The sequence below is a fragment of the Molossus molossus genome, unplaced genomic scaffold (assembly GCF_014108415.1).
Source record: "Molossus molossus isolate mMolMol1 unplaced genomic scaffold, mMolMol1.p scaffold_m16_p_23, whole genome shotgun sequence".
NCBI lineage: Eukaryota > Metazoa > Chordata > Mammalia > Chiroptera > Molossidae > Molossus > Molossus molossus.
The window spans coordinates 12,496,597-12,522,423 of NW_023425359.1; the positions used below are offsets into that span (position 1 = coordinate 12,496,597).

The 25,827-nt window shown below is 47.0% G+C and overlaps 1 protein-coding gene across 10 annotated transcripts in view; it reads right to left on the reverse strand.

Annotated features, from left to right (window-relative positions):
* Positions 1-25,827, reverse strand: part of SMYD3 (SET and MYND domain containing 3) — a 552,423-nt gene that overhangs the window by 85,530 nt on the left and 441,066 nt on the right. For all 10 annotated transcript variants that reach the window (XM_036277707.1, XM_036277710.1, XM_036277709.1 and 7 more), the window contains 2 exons: positions 7,584-7,671; positions 1,774-1,948 (listed from right to left, as the gene is read on the reverse strand). In XM_036277707.1, coding sequence (XP_036133600.1) covers positions 1,774-1,948; positions 7,584-7,671 — 263 coding nt within the window. The remainder of the gene's footprint in view (positions 1-1,773; positions 1,949-7,583; positions 7,672-25,827) is intronic.

Sequence of the window (25,827 nt, forward strand, 5' to 3'; positions counted from 1 at the left end):
AAGATTCATCATATTGAATATACATTTCAGGCCCATGGGAAAGTCTCCAGTCTCAGCCCTCAAGGCACGCTCTTGTAAGTTTGATTAAAGCTGACTCACAGTCTGGATTCCCAAGCTGTTCAACCACAAGGCAGTGGAAGAAACCACCTACAGAATTCTGAACACACCCTCAGGGTCACCCTGGTGCCGTGGCTGGCCCACAAACCTCTGCGTCCACCTGGCCGGGAGGCTCTGTGACCTCGGGTTCCTCTCTGCCTGCACCAAGCTCCAGCCCAGCCTGGCTTCCGCTACTGCCTGAACTGGTATCCTAGACTCTACACTTGCGTCTGTTCTTTTCCTGTTGATCCTGGTAACTTGCCCTTCTCTGTAGTCTCCTGAAGCTCTTCCTCAAGTGGGGACAGAGAGTACCCTGGACTCTGCCTCCCTCCCTCCTCCCCTTAGAACCAGTCCCCTGCTGCTGTCCCATGTTGCACTGATGTAGACCTGGAGGCTCCCACTGCTTAGCCCCTTAGAGCTGACAAGACAGTTGCGTGGTCTTCAGAACTACCCAGAATGGTGCCCTTGCTCTCTAGGGACTCGCTACACCCTCCCCTTCCCGCCCACTCCAGATCCCAGATGCTTTGGGGGCGCCTTCCCAGTAGTGAATGACCCGTGTTCTGCACTGTATACCAACCTCAGAGGTTGGTATACATGTCTTTGAGCCCTTTCCCTTGGACTGATCTGTCTCAGCTTCCAAATATGTTCTTAGCTCACTGCAAACCAGGGTCCCACACCCACCAGCACCAAACCCTCAGCACCAGATTTCTGCACTGCCAGAGCCCCTCTGAGTTCTAAGAACATCTAGGGACAAAATACCCACTGGTCTGCCCTGGCCAGTTTGGCTCAGCGGTTAGAGCATCGACCTACGGTCCAGAGAGACCCGGGTTCGGTTTCCACTAAGGGCACGTACCTCAGCTGCAGTTTGTCCCCGGCCCTGGTTGGGTCGTGTGGGTGGCGGCCACTTGATGTGTCCCTTTCACGTCGACATCTCTCTCTCGCGCGCGCGCGTTCTCTCTCTCTCTCTCTCTGCCTCCTTCCCTCCCTCCCACTCTATGGAAAAATGGAAAAATGGAACAAAAAATGGAAAAATGTCCTTACCTGAGGATATTAAAAAAAACAAAACCCACTGGTCTGAAGGAGCTGAGGCCAGACAAGGAACAATCACCAACAGTTTCTTCACCTGACTCAATGCCAAGTTGGAGCCGCCTGTCTCCCTGCTCTCCTGCTTGGGTCTAAGGCAGTCATGAGGTCAAATGATTAGAGTGAAGACGCCGTGAGAACCATAAAGCCCTGACGAATGGAAGACACCTCCCCTCCTGCCAGCCAGACTGAGGACCCCACTGGCCAGCCTCACCGAGATCAATTGAGGCTAATGACAGCCTCCCCAGGCACATCTGAGCTCTGTGCTTCTCTGGTTCCCCCAGAAACTGTGCTTGCTCCTGTCACCATAAGCAGCACACCGTACTGGAATCACGGCCCCACATCGAGACAGCATCTCGTTAGTTTCTGCATACCCACAGTGCCTGACACACGGAAGGACCTTTACAAATGATGAATGGATGCATAAAGGCATGCACACCGGAGTGGATAAAACAAGGTTTGGTTTTACACACGGATTGAGAAGCAGATGGGACAATCAATAAAAGAGAGCAATCAGAAGGGCTTCATGATGTCAATCCTTTGGCCAAAGTCAAGACATTGCAGCCTTCACTGTGGCCCTCCCTGAGGACTTACCTGTATGGCTCCATGGTCCGGATGCCGTAGAACAACGCCTCCTCCAACAGCCCCAGGTTGATGCAGGCATCCATGGCGCAGTCGAGCACCTTCAGCTGGTAGATGTTGATATCAGGAAGCCGCTCCGAGTTGCTGCTTATGATCGTCTGGCATGTGGCCAGAACCTGTTCCCACTCTGTTATTAACCTTAGTTAAGGTCCGTTGTCTTCACCAAGAAAAACAAACGTAAAATGACATTCTCCAAAAGGCTGGAGAGCTCCCAGGCACAGGAGGGGAGGAAGAACCCATTATTTTGCACAGATGAGCTGCCTGAAAACACACTTGAGAGGCAAACACATGTAAGTGGCATCTCGGAGAAGTAAATTCTGTTTACATCAACAAACCATCTTCCAACTAAGCCGGTGCTTTGGGGGATTAAGATTTCCAAAGAACCGTTCTTTCTTCCTGTTCCTAAATGTCTTCTCTCCAAACGCAGTCGTGAAATGAGTGTTGCTGTTCATTAAACTGAACTAAAGATTTAGTTCAGTTTAAAATTATTTACGCTGTTAGCTTATTTCCAAACGGCTCTGAAATGAAAGAAGGTTCCTTTGAAAAGGAGGAGCTCATTACTGCTTCCGTGTCATCGGCACCTTGAGCATACAGGAAACAACCCGACCCACGGCCGCACACTAGGGGAAGCGCTGGGAAGAACTCATTTCCACCTCATCTCATATTGAAGTTTTTATTATAAAGCACAGCGACCCAAGCCTATACTTAACCGACATAAGGTATGCATATTTCAAATACCCCAAATAAAAGATAATATTAAGAGCATGGCTTTCTGCATGTAAGTTGTGGGCAGGGGGAAAAGATGCTTTTAAAAGGATGGAGAGACAACGCAATACTGCCCTGGCCAGTTTGGCTCAGCGGTTGAGTGTCGGCCTGCGGACCAGAGAGTCCTGGGTTCAGTTCCCGCTACGGGCATGTACCACAAAAACAAAAAACAAAAAAAGAAAACCCAATACCCTCTGCTGAGCAACTCTGACTTTCTGAGTAACTGCATCTTACTCCCATGGAGCCTTGGTGTGACCTCGCTTTTCGAGACTGCGGTAACTTGCTGTAACTCTTAGAGAGGCGGGCAGGGGATGCAGGACATGGTGTGTGGAGTGTGCCTGGAATCCCTCTGAGACAACTGCCCCGCAAACAGCACTGAAGTAGGAGCGCTGCGCTCCAGGACCTCACGTGGTTTCCTTCTTTGTTTTCCTTTTAATCCTCACCTGAAGATTTTAGAGAGGGGGAGAGGGAGGGAGAGAGAAACATTGATCAGTTGCCTACCTGACATGGCCCGACTGGGAATCAAACCCACAACCTTTTGGTGTGTGTGATGACACTCTAACCACCTGAGCCACCCGGCCAGGGCCCCCACGTGGTTTCTTTCCTGCGCTGCTGTGTTAGGTGAGGGGAGGCCAAGGAGGATCTGCAATGGGACAGCCCTTCCCCTGCCCCTCCCCACCTTCACTCTGGGTAACTCCAGACTCATCAGCTTTCATGTGCTGGAATTCCTCTAGGGCGAAAAGTTTGCAGATTTCAGATGTCCCAGAAGTGGCAGAGCCTTCGACTACAGATAAAGCTGGATTTAAATCTAAGCTGGTTGTGCCATTTGTCTGATTTGAGGTTCAGAGCAAGTCCATCTATCTAAGCGCTTTGAGGTAGAGGCCAGAAATAAAAATGCCTGATGTCACTGTAAAAAATAAAATACTGTATGCAAACATTTTAAAAATTCTGTGTGTGTCCTACCGTGAACCAGACAGAGTTCTGCGTGCCAGGGACACAGGGGGAAAATATTTCCTGGGATGCACAAAATGCACAACACCAAAATTAGTGCCTTTCTCCTCCCTTTACCGTCATGATCTCTGAGAGTGACAAGGCTTAAAGAAAATGGTTCGGTGGACTGAGTCTGATCGAATTTCCCATCCGCCCACACCCCTCCCCACTCCCACACGGCCCAGTCTCTTCACTATCCAGTGCTCTCCTGACCCCCAACTCAAAGCCTCTTCCTGGGGGTCCTGACACACACACCTGCCCTGAAGAGGGGGCAGGCTTCAAGGCTCCGCCATTCCTCCTTCCAGCAGAATCTACTCCTCCGCACCCAGACCCTCAGGGCACTGCTTTCCAAAGCCTTAGCTAGCGCTCTGAATACGTGGGGACTAATAGCTCTACTAACCTCACAGGAAATGTATCTTTCTTTCAGGGGGGTCTCCTGGAGGCAGACCACCTGCCCCGAAGGCATGCCTTCCTCCCTCAGCGGTTCAAGCCGCACCACACAGGGCTAGGGCTGCTTCATCACACTGCTTGCACATTGCACTCTATGATTTTAGGATGAGTCCTGTCTCGGAGAAGTCGGCTGGTCTCAGAAGACGCACATTTATTGAAGAAAAGTGAGTCGGCGACCGTCTTTAGCATTTCTGCTGCGCGTGTTTCAAGTTCGCTGAGCAAGTCTCCCAGAGGCTGGGGAAGCCGCACCGGGGCCAGGCACCGGTTTCACAGCAGATTGCTGGGCTGGCCTCTGCGGCTCTTCATTCCACGAGCAAGCATTTGACGAACTGTCGGGAGAGGTGACTGCCTCCTACACGCTGCTAGACGTTTCTGTGGCAAGACGGCACCTTATTTTAACATCGTGTTGTCTGACCTCCGCTGTAATTTGCCTATTCATTTATATGTGCTCCAACTCATTTGAAAGAGGTTTGAAGTTGACAAGCCTTAGAAGCGAAAGCCAGATGAGATCGTCTGCAGCCCTGATAGGCATGCATCTGCTTTGTCCCCCGGCAAGCTGGAAGGGACTACGTGCCAAGTTCTCTTCGCAACATTGGCAACCGTCTCCTGGCAAACAAGGCAACTCTTCCCTGTAAAACACCCCAGCGAGCAAAAACATGGAATAATTTTAACTAAGAGGCTTTTCCTCCAAGCCAGTGCCGATGTGTGTTTGCTCAAAAATGTAGTCACTGGCATCTGCTCGGTGTTTACTTCAGCTCACTCCGTTCCTGTGAGGAGGTCGCTCAGGACCCAAGCAGGGTGGAGAGCCACCCGAAGAGAGCAGACTACCAATGGGCAGAACAGACACCTGTTTCCTGAACACTTTAAAATGACCTCAGGAGGATTAGGGGGAAGAGAATGGGGACAAAGTAGATCCACTTGGGAATTAACCGGCTCCTTGAGACAAAGAGCGAACTGCAGGGCTCCTTCCCACCTAAGCATCTCACTACTGCTTAGCAATCCTCCCACAGTCCCGTCTCCTGTAGTCCACTTCCTCCACCTAGCATCTAAGGCCTGGCCCTGCTCCCCTCCTCCACTGTGAACAACTGGCAATTTCTCGACAGCATGCCATCGCACACTGCGTGCGTCTGCACAGGCAACTCCCTCCGGTGGACTCGCCGTCCTCACTGAGCAGGCGCTCTGAACTCCGGCTAATGCCCAGTTACAACCTAGCTGCTGCCTCCTCTGTGAAGCCTGTTCTAACCTCCCAGAGCTGACTGCTAGGCCTTTGATGCCCCTCCGATATATGCAGGCAGACCTCGGAGAGACTGAGGGTGTGGTTCTAGGCCACCGCAATACAGTGAGTTGTAACCTTTTTGTTGGCGGAGACTCTTGCCTTCAATTTGTAAAAAAAAAAGCAACATCTATGATGCACAATAAAGCAAAGTGCAATAAAATGAACAACGCCTGCATTTCACCGAAATATGTATTAACTGACGTATTTACTAATCCCCGTGTGTGCGAGTTCTGAGTGCAGGGTTGTGTCTTCAGCCTGCCTGAACCATAAGGTGGGCTGTCGCTCGTAAGGCTCCTGGCAGAGTCCGTGTCCAGTAAAGCCTTGTCCAGTCGAGGATGAACGTTGCTGGGTAATCCACACACCCTAATTCTGCTGCTGGGACCCCACAGAACAAGTCTATCCCTCTGCAGCTTGACAGCTCTTTCAGCCCAAGAATGGCTCTCTTGCTCCCAGATCTGACTATTTCCAGTTCCCCAGTACTGTCTATAGCCAGGGTGTCGAACTCCATTTTCATCCTGGTTCCACTCCTCAAAATTTATTTCATTTCTTCCTATATCCCTCTCAATATGTCCTACCTACCCCCAACTGAATAAAAAACTCCAGATATGGTCAGACTAATGCTATCACCTTTCTCATTTTCTCTTCTCTATCTCTATTCATGCAGCCCAAGATCACAGTGGTCTTTCAAGCGGTTAAATTATACCCTTAAATTTTGTTAGATTTTGTTGTTTACTAAAACCCTAAAATTCTTTCCTCTGTTCCGCTGCTAATCTTTGTGTACACTTATACACTTGAACTTTTTTACCCAAATAGAAGATTTCATATGTACTCTTGCTGATGTTCATCAGGAGTATTTCAAGCCTTCAGGGATCTTCTGAGCTCTTGGCTCTATCATCAACCTCTGCCATCCTCCCCATCTAACCTCTGGGAATCTCACGAGCCTGTGCTCCGTATCTTCATGAAGGTACAGACCCAAAGGTGGAAGAGGAAAATGTACCTCTGCGCAAGAGGTGGGAACAAAGCGCTCAGATGACAGTGACCCAATCAGCATCATTTCTCAGGGTAGCTACTGAGTCGTTTAGTGAGATGTCTGGTCATGCTAACATCTAGCATACATCTCTTGACTTTTTTAAAATCAAAACTCTTTCTGAAATCTAGAAACTTGACCACAGAAAGCCATGCATTTATGGACTCACTGCTCTTAATGAACCCACGCGGCCTCCTGGTAATCACAGCTTCCTTTTCCGCTCTTTTAGTAACGAATTCTAGATTCTTGTCCAAAACCACACACATATAAAAACCAAAAACCAAAACAACTTCACTGGGCTATAGATTTCAGAAATTACTTATTTCACTTTTAAAAATAGAAACAGTTGCCCGGCCGGCGTGGCTCAGTGGTCGAGGTCTATGCACCAAGAGGTCACCGGTTCTATCTCCGGTCAGGGCTCATGCCCAGGTGGTGGGCCCGATGCCCAGTGAGGGGCGTGCAGGGTGTTCTCTCTCATCGACATTTCCATCTCTCTCTCCCTTTCTCTCTAAAATCAATAAAAATCAATCAATAAAAAAATAGAAACTTTTGTCTAACTACCTCTCCTGTCCTATACAATTCTTTAAAGAACATTGTCTTATAGATTAGAAACCTCACTTGCAGATTTTCTTCGTGCCTAGGATATCATGCACCCAACGCATCTGAATTACTGTTTGTAATCTTTTCCATCAACCTTGGTCTCTTCCTTCTTACCTTGTGGTTTCCCTTTGTCACATTTTTGCTCAAGTAAAGTCCTCTGCTGGAAGTGACCCCCCCCCTCAGCCTCTGCCTATGTAAATCCTGTCCCTGATTTGGGATATGTCATGCTTGTGCAGCATGACATCAGTAGAGCCTTCCCATATGACCTCCATCATAAGTGATATGTCCTTACACTAAACTTTGACTCACTTGCTCTTGGCATAAATATTTATGCCAAGAATATTTATTGTACAGCAACTCCCATTACCATAGCAGTCATGGCTGCTTTAATATGAAGCTTCTAGATCTGAGGGTCAATGACAATGAAATGTAAGAATGCTAAGTTTTCTTCCCTAGAGATCTAGGTTATGGGAGGAAGGGAACCCAGACATCTGTCACCCTTTACGTATAGAGAGACCGCTATAACTGTACTATGGAACAGAATGAAGCCCACTGGAAAGATCAAACCCTAGCCTTGGCTTCATTAGCACCAGGCTCCAACCAATAAGGTAGCAATCCCAACAGCACAACTCAACCCACAGGTGCAAAGGATACTCCAATGTGCCTTCAGCTCTTCGATCTTTTTCAAGGATTCTTGAACCTCCTTCCATACTTGCTCATCACCAGTCAGCATATCAGCATCCTGTCCAGGCCAAATTAGAAAGAACAGAAAGGAAGACAAATTACTCAATTAAAAAATGGGCAAAGGATCTAAATAGACATTTCTCCAAAGAAGATATTCAAATTGCCAATAAGCACATGAAAAATTCTCACATCGTTAGCCATTAGGGAAATGCAAATCAAAACCACAATGAGGTATCACTTCACACCCACTACAATGGCTATGATTAAAAAGACAGATAATAACAAGTATTGATGAAGATATGGGAAAACTGGAACTCTCATATACTATTGAAAGGAATGTAAATGATGCAACTACTTTGAGAAAACAGTCTGGCAATTTCTCAACAGGTTAAGCATAGAATTACCATATCATTTAACAATTCCACTTCTTACATATTTACCCAAGAGAAATGAAAATATATGTTCAAACAACTTGTGCATAAATGTTCACAGCAGCATTATTCATAATAGCAAAAAAAAAAAAAAAAATGTAGATATAACCCAAATGTCCATCAGCTGATGAATGAATAAACTGTGGCATATCCACACAAAGTAATATTAGTTGGCAATAAAAATAAAAAGAAGTATTGATACATGCTAAAACATGGCTGAACCTTGAAAACATGCTGCTACATGAAAGAAGCCAGTCACAAGGATCTACATATTATATGGTTCCACTTATATAAAATGTTCACAACAGGCAAATCCAGAGAGACAGAAAGTAGATTAGTAATTGGCAACGGATGGTGGGGAGAACCAGGAGAGAATTGGGGAGTAACTGCTAATGAGTATGGGGTTTCTTTCGGGGTGATGGAACTGTTCTAAAATTGACTGTGATAATGGTTCCACAACTCTGTGAATACACGAAAAGCTATTAAATTGTATACTTTCATGTTTGAATTGTATGGTATGTGAACTATATCTCCATAAAGCTGATACATAAATATAAGTATATCTCTACATCTACATCTACATCTAAAAGAAGGGGAAGAGGAAGAAGAGAAAGAATCATTTGCTAGGAGACCTACAGATAACACTTGAATCCACATGCAGTGGTCAATCAAAATGAGGCTAGGAAAAGAAAGACGAGGACAATTACACCCATTTATGTGAACCAATTATGACTTCTGCAAAAACTAAAAAATCAATAAAAAACAATTTATAAAGCAATTCAAATCAAAGTAGGAGTCATCATTTATTAAAGGTCTGTCCTCGTGTTTAGCAAGCAGGGCCTATTTTTCCTGTATGTCCACACTTCAAGAGTCATCAGCCACATGTGGCTGTGGCAGCCATACTGGACAGCAGGAGATACGGAATTCTGTCATCACAGAAAGTTCTACTGGACAGCTGTGTAAAGAAGCTAATCAAAGGGTAAGGAACTCTCATCAGACACCACTTACAAGTAGGTGCTCAATATCCATGAGCTTCTCAATGGGAATCAGAGAAAAGAACTATCCTAGGAAGTTATATCAAATCATGACCAATGTGAGGGTGATGGTAAAGGTGAGAAGGCAGACCTGTACAGACTGGATTCGTCTCCCTGGAGATTCTTACGTGCCAATAAGGGAAGTTTACAAAATGACCCAAGAGAACCGTTGTCAGAGTAAGCCTATGTTACTGGTGGAAAGAAACATGTCACTCAGGTGTACCAGGGCTGAAAAAATACAGGGACCACAGAGAAGCACAGAAAAGAGGTCTCAAGAACAGTGTAAGGCAGTGGGTGTGCGTATGAGAAAATGTGTGTGCTTGTGTGTCTGTGTAACAGGGCCTTTTGGGTCTTTATGTGTGTTGTGCATACGTGCAGTACAATAGGGTGGTTTTCAAAAAGGCCTGCTAAGTGCACCCTATTTCTTTTAAAAATATATGTTTTTATTGGTTTTTTAGAGAGAGAAGGGAGAGCAAGGGAGGGAGGGAGGAAGAAGAAGAAAAGAAGAGAAACATCAATCAGCTGCCTCCTGCACAGCCCCTACTGGAGACCAAGCCCAAAACCTGGGCAGGTGCCCTGACCCAGAATCAAACAGCAACCTTTCGGTGCATGGGACGGCACACAACCAACTGAGCCACACTGACCAGGACCACCCTACTTCTTTTAGAAAATTCAAAATAATGCCTAGCTTTCTGTACATAGTAGAGGGGAATAAAATAAATTCTTTTTTAAAAGGGTAAATATCAATCTCCCATCAAATACCTGCTCTTAGTCCATATTCATCGCCAAAAGCCTCAGTTCCATCACCTCACTCCAAAGCCTTTGACTTCCTAGTACTTCCCAGATACAATCCATATCTTACATCTGGACACGCATACCACTCATGACTACATTTTCCCATTCTATACTTCACGCTGGCAGCTCAAGGACATGGTCCTGGGCATCTGTTTGCCCGCATGGCCCCGATGGAATCACAAGGGTCCTTAAAGGTAGAGGAGGGAGGCAAACGAGGAGACCAGGTGGTGTGGTGTGAGACGGCCCTAACCTGTCACTGTTGGCTTTGAAGAGGGGAGAAGGGGCCCACAGACTGAGGAGGACAGGCAGCCCCAGAAGCTGGAAAAGGCAGGAGACGGATTCTTCCTGGAGCCTCCGGAAAGAACAGCCCTGCCAAGACCTGATCTTGGAGCAGTGAGACCGTACCAGGCTTCTAACCTATGAAGAGTATGATAATATATTTATGTCAAGCCGCTAGGTTTGAAATAATTTGTTACCATAGCCAGTGGAAACTAATACAGACCCTAACGTACCTTCTGTTCTTCTGGCCACTGGAACTTGGCACATGCCCCCACCCTGCACCTAGAATCAATTAATCCGATCACTCACCTATTCAACTACCACTGAGTGCTGACAGGCACGGTTCTAGGCACTGAGAACAGCAGTAAAGAAATCAGACAAGCACAGTGTTTATGCTGAAGAGGTAGGAGGAGTGGATGGCAGAAAACACACACAGGCAACATATACATCTATCAGGGGCAAAACAAACAGGGAAGGGGGAGAGGGGACTGGCTCCATTTTAACAAGTAACCAGAGAAGGGGATATAGGAGTCGAGATCTGAAGGAGGTGGAGGAGGGGACACCAGTTGTAGGGAGAGGGGAAAGGACAAGCCGGGGCCGAGGCAGGGGCACCCAGCTGCTCCAGGAAGGGAAGGGCCAGGAGGCCGGTGGAGAGAGTTTCTGGGCTGCAGTCTGTGTGCGGGCCTCACCTTCCCCATTGAGCTAAACATGCTCTGTGATCCGCCTCTCCCATGCCCAGCACGGAGCCTTGCGGCTAACAGATGCTCGGTTAACTGTCTGTAGATGGGGCTGAGGAAGGAAACGGGTATTCGTAAGGATCTGCACGTCTCCTGCATGTGTATCAATTATTCCTCATAGCCTCCTCCTAAGGCATCAATACCTACATTAACAAATGAGGCGCACGATAGCCCTCGTCTAAGTAACTGCTGGGAACGGCCTTCTGCCCTCACTGCCACAGGTAAGATTCAAATCCAAGTCTGTCTGGCCCCAGGGCCCATGCTCTCTCCACTACCTTCATATTCGATTTGAATTCGGTCTTGTCCTAGGCTTGCTCAAGGTGAAACTCATGTCTGTGAGGAGTAAATTCAACATATCTTCAACCCATGGATCCTACAATATTCCTCGCACTTGCCCTTGGAAAGGGCAGGAAACTCCTCCAACATGGGGTTCTCGGACTCTTCCACCGAGCAGGGCGAGAATATGGGTCCAGGAAGAACAACTAAATTACAATTATATTCACAACTAAATCCCCACCATAATCTGATTAGCTGTGCTTTAGGTTGGGCCAAAGACTTTATTTACTTCTCAAAAGAGCAGGCAAGCTTTGAAATTGCTTCCAAACATTCAGAAACAATAGCTCTTGAGAGCACTTTCTATTGGAGCTAGACAAAGCTAAATTCACTAAAGCTAACTATCAACTCCCTGGAGGGTTCCATGATGGGAAGAGTCTACTGGGGTTCCCGCTCACCTCATTCCACTCCCACCCTCCTGGCCCTCCCTGTTCCAGTCTGTGTCTTCTCCTGTAGCTGTCCTTGCAGTGGGGTCTGTCTCCCTTCTCCCCATAGCAGGTAAGAGGAGAACACTGTGCATGTGTGTGTGTGTCTGGAAGAAAACTAACATGTTATATATATATATATTCATACACACACACGACATATGTACGTAAACAGAAACTACTTAGGGAAGCATAATTTAAACGTACTTTTTTAGTTTGCCAGTATAAGAGTAAATTAGTGTGTTCTTTTTCATGGCCCCTGAGGAATGAAATTAGTATACTATGTCTTTATTTTATTCTTTCTTTCTTTTTTTTTTTTTTACATGCCCCTAGCGGGAACTGAACCCAGGACTCTCTGGTCTGCAGGCTAATGCTCTAACTGCTGAGCCAAACCGGCCAGGGCTATTTTATTATTTCTTAACCAAAAATATCAAAGACACTTGCTATCATTCAAGACAAACTTTAGAAAAAAATTCCTTTTTGCATTCTAGCTTTACTATGTAAAAGGAGCGTGAATGAATGAGTCATGAAATTTGTTCTCAGTAGGTGGGAAACATTTCACACATATATATTTTTCAAAAATAAAATGTACATTGCTGACTGTCCTGCAGGCGGTATAAAGAATGCACAGCAGAGGCAGAAGGACCCGAGGAAGTTCACTCTGCTGGGAAAGGAGGAAGGGGACGAACAGCAGGTTGCTTCTGGCACCCACAGCCCCTCTGGCCGGATGGGGGACGTTCCTGGGCCAGCTTCCCTCTCCGGGGCCTTGGCCTCCTGTCCCCACGGGAGGTGCGGTCTGGGCGCCGCTGACACTTTCCCCGGCCCTCCGAGGAGCTGGGGGATCGCGCACGGGCACAGCTCCAGGGAAGTCCAGGGAAGTCCACGCAACGCTCGCTTCACTCGAGAGGCAAATCACGGAAACTTCGCTGAAGGAAGAACTGGCCGCCCTTCTCGGGCTGGGTGAGCGGGCGTCTCCCGAATTTCTCCTCCTCTCTTTGACACTCAAGCTCGTCCCCCAACAGGGGCCAGGGCACACTCCCCACTGGTAGGTCATTTCTCCCACGAGTTGGCTCTTTCTCATTCCCCCGAATTCTTCCCTCTCACAGCCCAAGCCAGAACTGGGCCGTCCCCAGCTCCCTTATGGTCCCCACACCTGCCCTGTGACTGGAGTACCTTTCCTCTGGACTCTGTCAGGATCGGGGCTGCAGTTCCCCGCCCTTTCCTTGGGTCACCACTTCCATTCACTTCTCTGGCCTCCTTCCCATCGGCTGCGTTAGGACCCAGCCTCGAATACACCCCATCAGGAACTCTCTCCTTCTGCGCTGAGGGAGCCTGGCCCCCAGCCACCGCAGCTACTCTGCCTCCCTGTCTTCTAGCACAGTGTCATCAATGAGTGACTCTGCCGTCTCCCAGCTCGCCGCAGAGCTCCTGGGGGGACCACGACCTCACTGTGTCTGTGGTCCCTGTGCCAGCAAGGCACCTCACTCAGTAGATGTTGTGAATGAATGAAGAGAGAGGCGTGATCTTCTACAATCCATGGGTAGCAGTCTTCATAAGAATAAAGAACAATCTCAACCAAGGGAATAGAAAGTTGTTCTATAGAAAGTTGTTCTTTTCACATCATACTTCTATCTTGACTTGTTTCTACTGTTATTACATCATGATTATGTTAGAAAAGGCTGTGTTCCCACCACAGCCGTCAGTGTGCCAAATGCCCATATATCGGTGCAGAACCCAACTGTGGTCTCTCCCCCAGCATCAGAAAGCCCACGTTAGCTCGGGACCTGTGCTCTCTCACAATGGCATGAAGACTCTGGGAGTGGACGCTGCTGACGTTCCTGGTGTCAACCTCCAACCTCATCCTGAGCCTCCTGCTGCTCACCTGGCCTGTCTACCCTGGGATGAATCAGTGAGGCCATCTAAGCTCCCACATACATAGCTGATAAATCAATGCTCTGGTGTCATTCCCTTAACTGTAAAAAAAATAGGTACCAGATGATATGAGATAATCTCACCACCACATAAAAGGATGCCACTCAACACGATTATACTCAATTGGCCATAAATGCTTCCTTTGGGTTTGAGGGTAGGAAGCATACCTTCCAGGTGCCAGTGGTTACAGTGAATTAGAAATCTGAGTTTCTTCAATAGGATAAGGTTCGAATCTAGCAAGACTGGTTGAGCATCTCTTGGGGAAGTGACCACTGGCTCTGTCAGGCTCAAACATCAGATGCGGCCATCCAGAGCCCCTCTGCATCTGTAACACTCCAACAGATGTGTTCACTTGGCTCACAAGTGTTTGATGTTGAAACTCTTGCACTGGCTAATTTCAGATGGTTCGCATTAAAAGGAGAAGGAGAATGGCGATCTGCTTTGCACTACTTCCTGTTACCTAATACTCATACAAACTCTAATTAGATTGGATTGGAAAGAGATGAGTAGAGGACGGGAAATAAAATTATGAAATACTTATAAACTTTTTCAGTAATTCAATAATTCCATTTTAAAAGATGGAGAGTTTTTTGGGTTTTTTTTCTGTTTTGTTTGTAAAGCAGAATGAAGTTCAAATATAACATATGCACTTAGGAGAGAGATTTGGAATTTCTGAAACTCAAAATCATAAGGGAAACAGAGTTTAATTGCACAGCCTTTGACGGAGGTACTCTGGTTCATGGATAATATACTGGGACTAATAGATTAAATACAACGGCATTCGAAATCTTTAGATTCATAGGAAACATCTCTGCCGGAACCAATTTCCACCTCCTTTGGCAGAAACAACTGAAAGCAGTTCAGATTTAACTCGAGGGGGAAAGAGGCTGTTGCATAAAGTGGAAAAATAGTGGTTAAAAAGACAGCATTTACTACTGTCTGATCAACCTCAGCCGTCCATGAGCATGGAGGCCTGGCAAAGAAGGGAAAGAAGGAAAGTTCTCAGCTTCAAGCAGCTCAACTTGTAACAAGCCACTGTGCATAGGAATTAGAACATATTGAAAGAAACACTAGATTTAGGATCATAAAACGTGGGCTTGTATTCCTGCTCCACAGCTGTGTGACCTTGGCAAGGAATGTAACTTCCCTGAAGCTACGCTTCCTCAGTGATGATAATTCTCTGAGCAGATGCACCTTCTAACCCTTTCCTTTGCACCTTCTAGAAGCACTAATGCCATAAATAGCACCATGGCCTGAGTTGTCAGTCCCCACCCTAGAGAACAGGGGACTACCAGGGGCCTGACTAGAGTCTGCTTTGTTTGCTGAAAGAGAGAAGAATGGTTTTACCCTAATGGAGGAGAGCAAATGAGAAAGAAATCAAGAACTATGCCCCGCCCCACATTTCTGCACCCCCGTTCCCTCTGCCTGGAAGGCTCTTCCTCCACCTAGTGCTTCAGACAAACTCCTCTCCATTCACTGGGAACCAGACCAAATGGCCTCCGACTTCCGCAGGCACAGCCTTTGTGCACTCTCCAATGGGAGCCGTGATCACTGTGCTAATGAACAGAACTGCGCTGCAGATGAAAAGGACGCCATCCAGGTAGCACCAGTCCACAGATCACCGTTGCAAAAGCGTTTTATTTACTCTGCTTCATAAACGGTGTGATCTCAGTGCCCACGAGTGATGTGCACGGGAGGGCGCAGTGGGCTCTAGACTCTGTGTCCTCTCGAGCCCGAAGCTCCAGCCACCTGCCTCTCACCTACGCCCCTGAGCTGGCGGACCCCAGAAGAGATGGCCCCTTCTCAGGGTGGCAAGCCATCCCCAGCCCACCAGTCATGTCATTGCCTTGGATCCAGCTGAGGAGCATTTGGGCAATTAGGAGCACCAAGCCCAGTCCAAACAAATGCTGACGTCGCAGATCAGGACCCACGAAACAGCCTGAGCCCCTAGCAGCACTGTTCTAGCTGCCACTGAACTCGGTGTTCCCACCCGGGCTGCCAGCACTGGCCAATGCCATGGGCTTTACTTCTCGGCAAAAGCAGGGCTCGGCAGCAAGTACAAACTCCCACGAGGCCACTGAAACCCACGGCAGGTTCAAGGTTAAATCTCAGGTACACAGAATTGCCGGAGGGAGTGGGAATGTCCTCTTCACGGCTTCTAGGGAAGTGACAAGTCTCGAGTGTGTGCAGTCGGGACATCCAGAACCACCAAAGGCCTCTTCCAGCTATGAACTCACTCCTTCCCTCCATCTGTGCTGGGCCTCCTATAAGCTCATCTGTTTATATCAAATCAGGTTAATTTCGAGGAAATTAAACAAAAACAAAACTGCATCTACACACGTGGGGCCATTGAGAGCCTACCCGTGTCAGTGGTACACGCTGAAACTCTGCATTCCTGCAACATTTCGGGGAAAACTACATGACTGGATGATATACAAAGGCAGCTACACATCACATGACATTTAAGGAGGAGACACCTCCTTCACCCTCCTCCCATACGGGTAAGATATGTTCCTGAGAACTGTAGCGGGGATTACGTGGAGCAGAAAACTGCTGCTCCGCTTGCCAATTCCTTCCACCCTGCACACAGGCTAGCGCACGGCGGGCTGCGTGGCAGTGAACTGGTGTCCCCGGCTCCTGGCACAGCCCTGCCAATCTCCCTGTGCAAACAGCACAAGGTGGGAGGTTTGAGACTGGGGAAATGCAAAGAGTCCACAGGAAATCTGTTCTCAACAGCAACAGGCATTAAGATAAAGCATCCCCCAAATTTCAGGAAAGCTTTTGTTTTCAAGGAGACCCGAACCGCAGCCCAGGCCTCCAATCTGCCACACCTCTGTGTCTCCTAGCATTTTCCCCAGGATCACTGCCTTCATTCTCCTCTGCAGAGGGAAGATGCTCTGACCGGCAACAGTACAGATCACGTTGGGTCTGAAGGGCAATGTTCCCATAGCAAAGGTTCGAATGATCTAGACGCGGTTTTCCCAGAGACATTTGAAAACAGGATGAGCAACAGCAAGACGTGGGCTCCACGCTCCTGGCAGGGGAGTGTGTGAAGGCAGCACCACGAGAGAGGAGTAGGGGGGCTGGAGCCCCAGTCCCAGCTCTGCCACTGGCCAGCTGCGGCACCGGGAGGCTCACTGTGCCTTCTGGCTCAGCTTCTCCAGGTGAGAGCTCTATTAAGGTTGCCATGGAGATGGAAACGAATCATTCCACACCATTAGTCACCTATGTATACGGTGTCTGTTGTGCATGAAGAGGGGCATGAAATTGTGATGGGAAAGACTGAAATGTGTGGTTGTGCAACTAATTGCAAATACCTTCCTTCTATTTTAGGCTGAGTTTTCTCACGTATAAAATACTCCAGAGCACGGACAGTATGCAGAGGACTACCCCCAGCTCAGTACAGCGCTCTGCCAACCCCGGAATCTGACAACGATGATTTAATTCACACATTCCCTCCACCATTTGTATGCATAATGATTGCAGTGGGCAACATTCCGAACTCTGCGAACATGGTATCTGCTTCTCTGCTAAAGCAAACACACCAGATTATTTCATCTGTGGCCCCGAACCAGGGGGGTAGTTTAGTTGGGGTCTGAGTCCTGGGACAGAAGTCTAGATGTGCTTTCATAAGGATAATCAATGAGGAAGGTCTTCAATGTGACATCAGACTCTGTCCCTTCACATCAGTTAATGCCGTCTCTGATGGCTTCCCCCACTGTTAGAGGGCTCTCAGCCCGCCAGTTCCTACTAACGCCGTATCAAAGAGCACTGAGCTGCTCTGACCACATGCCAAACCAGCGAAAAGTTCAAAGGCGTATGTCCCAGTCTGAGGAGAATGATTTTTAATAGCTCAGTCATATTTTCAAAAAGAAAGAGCCCGGAACTGCATTTGTCTCCCAGTGGAGAAAAGCCAGGGTTCCTCCAACTATTCTCGAACAATTCTGTAGCCTGTGAATTAATCCCGCCGAGCTCTGTTCCTGAAGGCTGGGGCTGGGCCATTCCAGAGGCAGTCACTCATGGGCTGGGGCCTGGCAGGGAGGCCACGCCCCTAAGGTCTGGGCCAGGGTGGGAGAAGAGGTGACTGAATTCCGAGGTTCAGCTCTTTTTTGCGCCACCTCACACCCATGAGGGACCCTGCACAAAGTGGCGATTCAGATGCTCTTCCTGGCAGCTCTGCATCCGTGGAAGCGAGTGCTGGCAGCGTCCGTGGTGAGCTTCCCCCGGCGCCCCACCGACAGAGAGCACACGTCTGCATTTTATATTCTGGTACACTCCAATCTGGCCCGCAGCCAGGGGCCCTCTTTCTAATGTCAGAGATGAAAGCCCTGGCCATGTTTGGCACCCTGCCCCACCTCCATTCTCTTGTAACCATCTCATAAACCAAGTATGCGTTACTGTTAACAGAGCCTTCCAGACAAAGGTCTGGTAGAACTTTATAAACATTACCAGATGACGATCAGAGGTGTCCCCACTTCGAAGGAGGAGGTGGTATGGGGAGGGGCAAGTGATTTCACGGAAATCACGGGGAGAACTGGAAATATATGCTCAAGTACACACTCAGTATTCCTGTCGTGAAGACCTGCTCACTGAGCTGCCTGGGTCACGGGCATCTTTCACTGGGACCCAGCATGGTGGCAACATCAAATCTCCAATCTGCCCCAAACAGTACAGGTATCAATTTAACCTGTGTATTGACTTATTTGGATACTGTGTATCCAAATTCTGGATGGCCAGATGGTGTTTAGGATATACAAGATGGCACCCTTCTCTCTTTCCATACTTCTTGCCCCAGAAAACACTATGAGGTCAGCCACAGAGATTTATGTAATCATTACCTCTTGATCAGTTTTTATTTTCTGTTTGAGTCACATTCGGTGGATCAAAGGCACAGAGCCCCAGCTGTTGTCCTTTCACATTTATTTTACTATCTAACTTTCTAGATTACTTAAAAGTAAGATTTCAATATTCATGAACGTTCATCATCAATTAGAATAGGCAAGAATTTTCTTTCTGCAAGTAAACAAATATGTAACTCTTTCTAACTCTGCATAGTAGTAGACAGAACTCCAGTGAGTTTATTTAACATAGGGAAAAACCTGTTTTTATCACCACTGGGAGCTGAACTGTTCAGGATATGCCTATTTTTTAAATATATCAGAGGCTTTAATCCACTCTATGAAGCAACAGAGTGCCGCTTCTTCCCCCAACCTCCCACACCCTGCATCCATGCCAGGATGTGCTTAAAGAGACACTGAAGTCTCTGACTTCCCTTCAAACTCAGACCTACTATTCTTCCAGCTTTGGTTCTCTTCTCTGCTGGCAGGGCCTCACACGGTGGGTAGATATTCAGTCACCTGGACAGCTGGCTCTAAATGTAGGTCCCACCTAGGCAAACGATCACAGAATCTCTCAGAGGCAAGCAGGCATCTGTGTGTTTCACAGCGGCCCAGGGTATTCGAATGCACCATCAGGACCACACCACCAGCCTGGTCTTTGCTGCCTCGGTCATGGCTTCCACGCTCTGCGGTCATGCTGTCACGTTTTGAACCAACACCTCTGAGGTTTGCAGCAAGGTCTTCATGGGTCAGGCTTTTCTCCCTTGTCTAGTCAATCTACAGTGGCATCTCCCATGTCCTCTACTTTTGATTTATAACAGACACAAAAAGTGACCAAGTCCGTAAAACTATAACTAACAACATGCCCTGTAGACCGTCTTCAGTTCAACATACGCCAACATTCCCACGTACACTACAGCTAGGCACTGGAACTGGAGACAGAGATGCCCCGAGACGAGACATGCTGAGCCTTGAAGGGCTTACAGGTTAGTGGTTGAAAGAACCACATAAACATGTTTCTAAATATTGCATGTGATGAGGGAGGGGAGAGAGAGAGACAGAGAGAGGAGAGAGAGACAGAGAGAGGCCCTGGGTCTATGGCAGCACAGAGAAAGGGCCCTTTGCCCAACCAGGATTCAGGAAAAGTGTCCTGGAGAAGATGCTGCCTGAGCTCGAAGGCCATGCAAGTATTAACAAGAACAGACAAGCAGGAGAGACCAGTACGAGGCACAGGGCGACAGAGACAGAAAGGTATGAGCCAGATAAAAAGGGTGGATCAGATCTTGTGTGAGCAACATAGACACATGGAAGAATTTTAAGAACAATCACGGTGTTGTTCAAACAGCTATGTGGAAAATACACAGCCAGGTGGAGGGACTGAGGCAGGAAGACTGGGTAGAGGGATGTTGCAAGTCCAGAAAGAGGACACGGACCCAAATGAGGCAATGGCTTCAGGGACAGAGACAGAGAGGAGGGACCAATTTAAGACAGTTAGAAGGGGATGACTTGGGAGTGAGAGGTCTGTGGAGGAGGACACCATGGCAGACAAATAATGGCATTTATTAACTTACTCGTTCATGCAACACAAATGTGTTAAGTGCTGTGATAATCATTTAAGCACTGCGTGAGCACTGCAGACAGCAGAAAACAAGAGTAAGGTCATTCTTACTTTCTTAACAAGTAAGCAAATAGGCAAACATAACAGTAGGTAATGATGGCGTGTGCTGCCATGGAGGGAAAGAGGAAAGAGGAAATGGCAAGGAGAGAGGCCCTGGTTTTCACAGGGTAGCCAAGGATGTCCCTCTGGAGGGGTGAGGTTGGAGCTGAGGATGGAACAATGATAAAGCGCCAGTGAACACAAAGCTCCAGGAAGACTGGTTCAGGCAGAGGAAGCCAAGAGCAAAGGTCTCAAGGCAGGAAAGAGCTTGGCATGTTCCAGCCAAGAGACAGCTGAGACTGGCAAGGTGAGCAGGAGCCAGGCCACACAGACGCTGTCGGTCTTAGTGAACCTGGATCTCCCCTTCCAAGTGAGTGTGTGGGATGGGCTGAGAGGTCCCTCCTGGAAATATCCTTCCAGCTTCTGTGTGAAGACTAGAGTCCAGAGCAACAGGGTAGATGTGGGCAGAATGGCCCAGGCCGAAAGCACGGTGCTGGAGAAGTACTTAAAGAACTCCGTTTCACTGCAGGAGAGACAGAGGTGGCAGCAGTCTGGGTCAGTCATGAGGTCTGGACTTGACCTCATTCTGGTGAGCGGGCTGGCAAACACGGTCTGGCAAACACGGTCTGGCAGGCTAACCCAGCCCCTGCTGCCCCGGTAGCTGCTCTGACCCCTCCCCAGGTCGCAGCAGCAAAGCCCCTGCACAGCTTTTGTATTTTCACTCAGTCACCAACCCCTTCTCTGATCGGAAAGAAAGCCCATCCATACCTTAAATTACTACCGAAAGTCAAAAAAGAATTTAGAATTTTTGGTGATGGTTTCATGGGTGTGTTCTTATCTCCAAACTCATCAAATTGTATACATTAAATACGTACCGCTTTTTTGTATGTTAATCATACATACCAATCATACCATACCATAGGTAGAAGGAGGAAACATGTAGAGAAGAAAAAGAGAACGATGTTTGGGAAATCTGCAATGCAGTCTCAGAGTCAACAACTTAATAACTTAAGATAAATAAATAAATGCGCTGGAGTCCCCTTGCGTCCCAGTTCATATTTAGTTACACATCTGGTTGGCAAGAGAACGAGAAAATTAATTACTTTTCTATGACATGCATGTATTTTGTGAGACACTGCATTGTACCAGTTAATAATGATCTATCTTCTGTTGACACAAAATGTTTAAATTAATAAAAATTAGCCAAAAAACATATACACATAGCCCATGGACACAGACAACAGTGCGGTGATGGCCAGAGGGACGGAGGGGGTGGAGGTGGGAAGTCAGGGACATCTGTAAAAATGTCCAAAAAAAATCTAAATTATACATCTCATAGTGAGGCAGAAGAGTAAGAATCTAGAAAAATTCTTTGGTAAATGGAATGAGGAAACTGAGACAGATAGCTGATTCAAACTGATCCCATCCAGTACTCTACTCTCCTGCCTTCTTCTCCCTGGCAGGACCACTCCCTTGGAGCATTCAGCTCTCAGGACAATGAGGTACTGATCAGCATCACATACTCAGGAACAAAGCCTTGGGGCTACTGACCACAGAGACAGAGTTTTGGTCAAATTAGAGATAACAGCTAGGCCTCAGCTGTGTTTCAGCTTCAGGACCAGAAAAACAATAAAACCAGATAAAGCAACACCATGGCTGGCGTCAGGATGAGATGCAATAACCAGTGACCCTTACTGGAGCACCTACCAATCAGTAGAGACCCTGACGCTATACACTCATTTTGATGAATCAGCATATTAAGGAAAACACCTGGAAAACTGATGGATTTTCTATTGAGATCCTTCCCTGAGAACTCCCCTAAAATTCCTGCCTTTAGAAAACAGATAAAAACCCTTAGACAAAGACCCAGTGTGCACTCTTTCTCTAGAGCACGCCCCCACCTTCTTTCTTCAGGCATGTACCTGTGCTTTCTTTCTCCTAAATCTAAGTGTCCCCGTAAGACTTGCAACTCAGGGAGCAGCTGGCAGCAGAAGCTTGTCCTGGATGAACTCCCTGAACCTGTATCCAAGGGCCCTTCTTTTACTTCTGTAACTGTTTCCTGAGTCCATGCAGCCCAGCTGGCTCACTTCTGCTTCTGTGACTTTCCTTCCAAAAGGCCAAGGTAGTGCTCTGAGCAGCCCACTTGAATCTTCTGAGTGTACTTTCGCTTTGCATGCTAAATAAACTTCCTCTTGCACTAGAGTTCTTGGCTCTGGAGTCTTTGCTGAACTCAAGAACCAAGAGCAAACTGACCAGTAACAATAGCAAAGCATACTTAATTGAAAGGCTAGATGGCAGGAGCAGTAATTTTCCTATGTGAAAATTGTTGAGATGAGCTTGTAGCATGAAAAGCTCGATCAATAAAGGGACACACTGTTTTCAAGAGTACATACTTCATGGAAAGGGTGGGCTGTGCTTCTCTAATTGCTAGACCAGCAGCACTGTGATTGCTGGGGAAAGAGAATGACATCTAGTAATTGCCTGTAATTGACAATATTAGTGATTTTACGTTTAAACCTGTCTGTTTAATCTTTATAGCCTGAAATTACAAATGCAAAAAGGGTATAAACAATCCCTTGAAGCTGTGCTGTTAATATTAAAAACCTTTCTGCTCTTCACTTGGTAACTAGAAACTCAACCAAGAGCATTATGGAAAAAGTTTATTTTTTTCCAAACTACATAGTGGTATCAAATTACCTAGGAAAAACCCAGATACCATCTAAGTAGGCTCTCAGCGCTAAGACTGGGGGACACACTAAATAAACTTGACAGGAGTGTCTTGTTCGAGCTTAAACCCCCCCTCCCCAAAGAAAAGTCTGAAACCCGGAACACCCTATAACAACTTGGCTATTCTCCACTTAGTTGGGGGTAAAGAACTAATCTACCTTCTTTCATTTTTAAACTCTCCCTTCTGACTCCCCTTGCCACTCTGTTGCTTAAAAAATAATATAAAACCAAAGCAAACAAAAAATCTGGGGACTAAAGTCCAGAAATCAACTTTATTTCCCAGATAATAGTGTGTTTCTTTGGGGTGCTCACGCTAGAGGACATGGGGAGAAGCATTGCTTCTTTCTGGCCATTCGGAATCTGTGCTCACTGGCCTGAAGCAGCCTCACCCGCCGACAGCAGAGCAGCCTGCCATGCAGACGGCCCAGGGCTGTGAGTGAGGCGCAGACCTAGCAGCCACCCCTGCCTCGTTTCTGCCTCTGGTGGGCTTGCTGTTCAGAGAGCGTCAGCCAGCAGGGTCATCTTTAGGTCTGTGTGCACAGCAGGAACTCCGCAAATGTCTGTCACAGGAACCAACGGCAAAATATAAAAATGGCCCAAACCCAGAGTGGGTGATTTTTTTTTTAAATCTATTTTTATAGAGAAAAGGGTGTTTTTTGTTGCTGTTTGTTTGTTTGTTTGTTTGTTTGTTTTTTAGTGATAAAATGTGTGAATTTCAGTCGCAATGTACTGAACTTAATCCAGGGATTCGTCCAAGTCAAAGGATCCCAGAACTTGAGGACAGAGGACAAGGAGGCTCCCTGGGAATTCAGAGAGCAGACAGATGGGGAGACTTTGCTCTTAGAAGACACCCCCACCCCCAGAGGAAATGGTACCAAGTCTTTAACAGAAAAGGTCCAGACATGAGGCCTTCTAGTCCACAGACCCGGTTTAAGTCTGCTGGCCGGAGCTTCGTGAGGACAAGTGCAGGTAGGTCAGCCTGGACACGGTGCCCTCTGCACTTTCAGGCCAGGTCCCGTTTTCCCTCCAGTTCTCCTTACTTCGGAGTCTTGTTTTTCTATGGTGCTTCTCTGAGCACATCAGAGGTTCTCCCTGTCTCTTTCTAAGTTATGGGCTGCTGGACATAGTGAACTACGGCTTCAGAAAAAGAAACAAAAATTTCAGGAACGGGCCCTGGCCGGGCAGCTCAGTTGATTAGAGCATCATCCCAGCACACCAAGGTTGGAGTTCGATGCCCGGTCAGGGCACATACAACAATCAACCAATGAATGCATAAATAAGTGGAAAAACACATCAGTCTGTCTCTCTCTCTCTCTCTCTCTCTCTCTCTCTCTCTTATTCCTTCCTCCCTCCTTTCCTCTCAATTAAAAAAAAAAAAAGCTCAGGAAGAACGTTGCTCTGAGTCTTTGTTGAGCTGGAAGACAATGATATGAAGTTAGGGAGGTTAGTAGTCACGATTTCTACAATTATTTTTAATTGACCTCATTCATAACTGAAAGCAGTTGTAAAGTAGTTGTAAAAAGTAGAGATTCATTGATATAATGTCAACTTTGGGTAATTTTCCTCATCTTCTGAGGCTGTATTTATTATCCCCACTGAGGAACTCCCCCCATGTTGAATGCGGGCTAATTGTTTAGAAATAATTAACGTTTTTACTTCAGTTGCAGAAAACATAATTTATTAATTGGCTGCTACTTTATGTGTTCCGTTTTAAGATGTACAATAAATAAGGAAATTAGGATAAGAAAGCATTGAAAAAATGCCAAGATTGACTCAATTCTGAAAGTAGCAAGATGATTCTAGATGGAGGGTAAGTACATTTATTGCATCGAGGGGAAATGACAAATGCACAGACAACTGTTTTATGGGCCTTGAGTTGCAGCTTTCGAATTCTCATCTCATAGAGAGGAAAGCATTACCAATGCTTTAATAATTCCGGGATTCAATTTACACATCAAAACAAGAGACAGAAAAAGCCCACTTCGCTCTTTACTTTGTAGAGTTCTCAGGGTCTGAAAATGACTTGGCAATAAAGGTTGAAAGAAAAAAAGATTTGCTGATGTCTGCAAATTAAGCAACACCATATCCTAATTACCGAGAAGTATAGTTAGTTCAGAGAATCTTCACGCCCTCTCCTCAGCAATTAATACTCAGTAGAAATGGTAAACATTCTAATCTTTAATTGAAGCACCCAGAAACTGTCTGTGAGCAGATGAGTATTTGAAACAAACCATTTGCCATCTCCCCAGGTATTAATTGGACCCAACAGCATCTCATTGTTGGCGGGGGCGGGAGAAAGGCTGCCATCACTCACACCAGAAGCAGCTCTTGCCAAGCCCTTCTTCGGGGTGTAAGGGTGTGAGAACCATGCTAATTTCACGGTTCATTTTAGATGATTCTCCTTCCTTGTGGAATAGTAGTTTCTGACTTTTGTTTCTACACATGCCATTTTCTTTCTTTTTTTAAAAGAAAGAAAATGGCATGTGTAGAAACAATTGATTTTAGAGAGAAGGGAGATGGAGAGAGAGACAAAACTTCGATGAGAGAGAACATGGACTGGCCGACCCCTGCATGCCCCTCACTGGGGATCGGGCCCACAACCTGGGCATGTGCCCTGACTGGGAATCAAACCAGCAACCTTCTTGGTGCAGGGTCGACGCTCAACCACTGAGCCACACTGGCCAGGCTACACATGCCATTTTCTTTTTCTGGCTGTTGCTGTCAAAAGTCAACCTCACTTTCTTCAGCAGCTTCACATCCCCCCATGATGAAAATCCAGACTCTTGGGCAGAACTCACCCCTCTCCCCAGTCCTAGCCTTACCAGCCTTTATCCCCCAGGTGTACAGAACCTTATACAGTTCCCTGACACACTGTACTCGCCAAACCTCCAGGCTATTTCACAGGGCGTGTCCTGGTCTGCAGCGCTCCCTCTGAAAACTCCTATACCTAAAGCCTTTACATCTCAGATAAAATGCCTCCTCCTCTGTGAAGTCTTCCCTGACTGACTTGGGAGACAGTCTTCCTC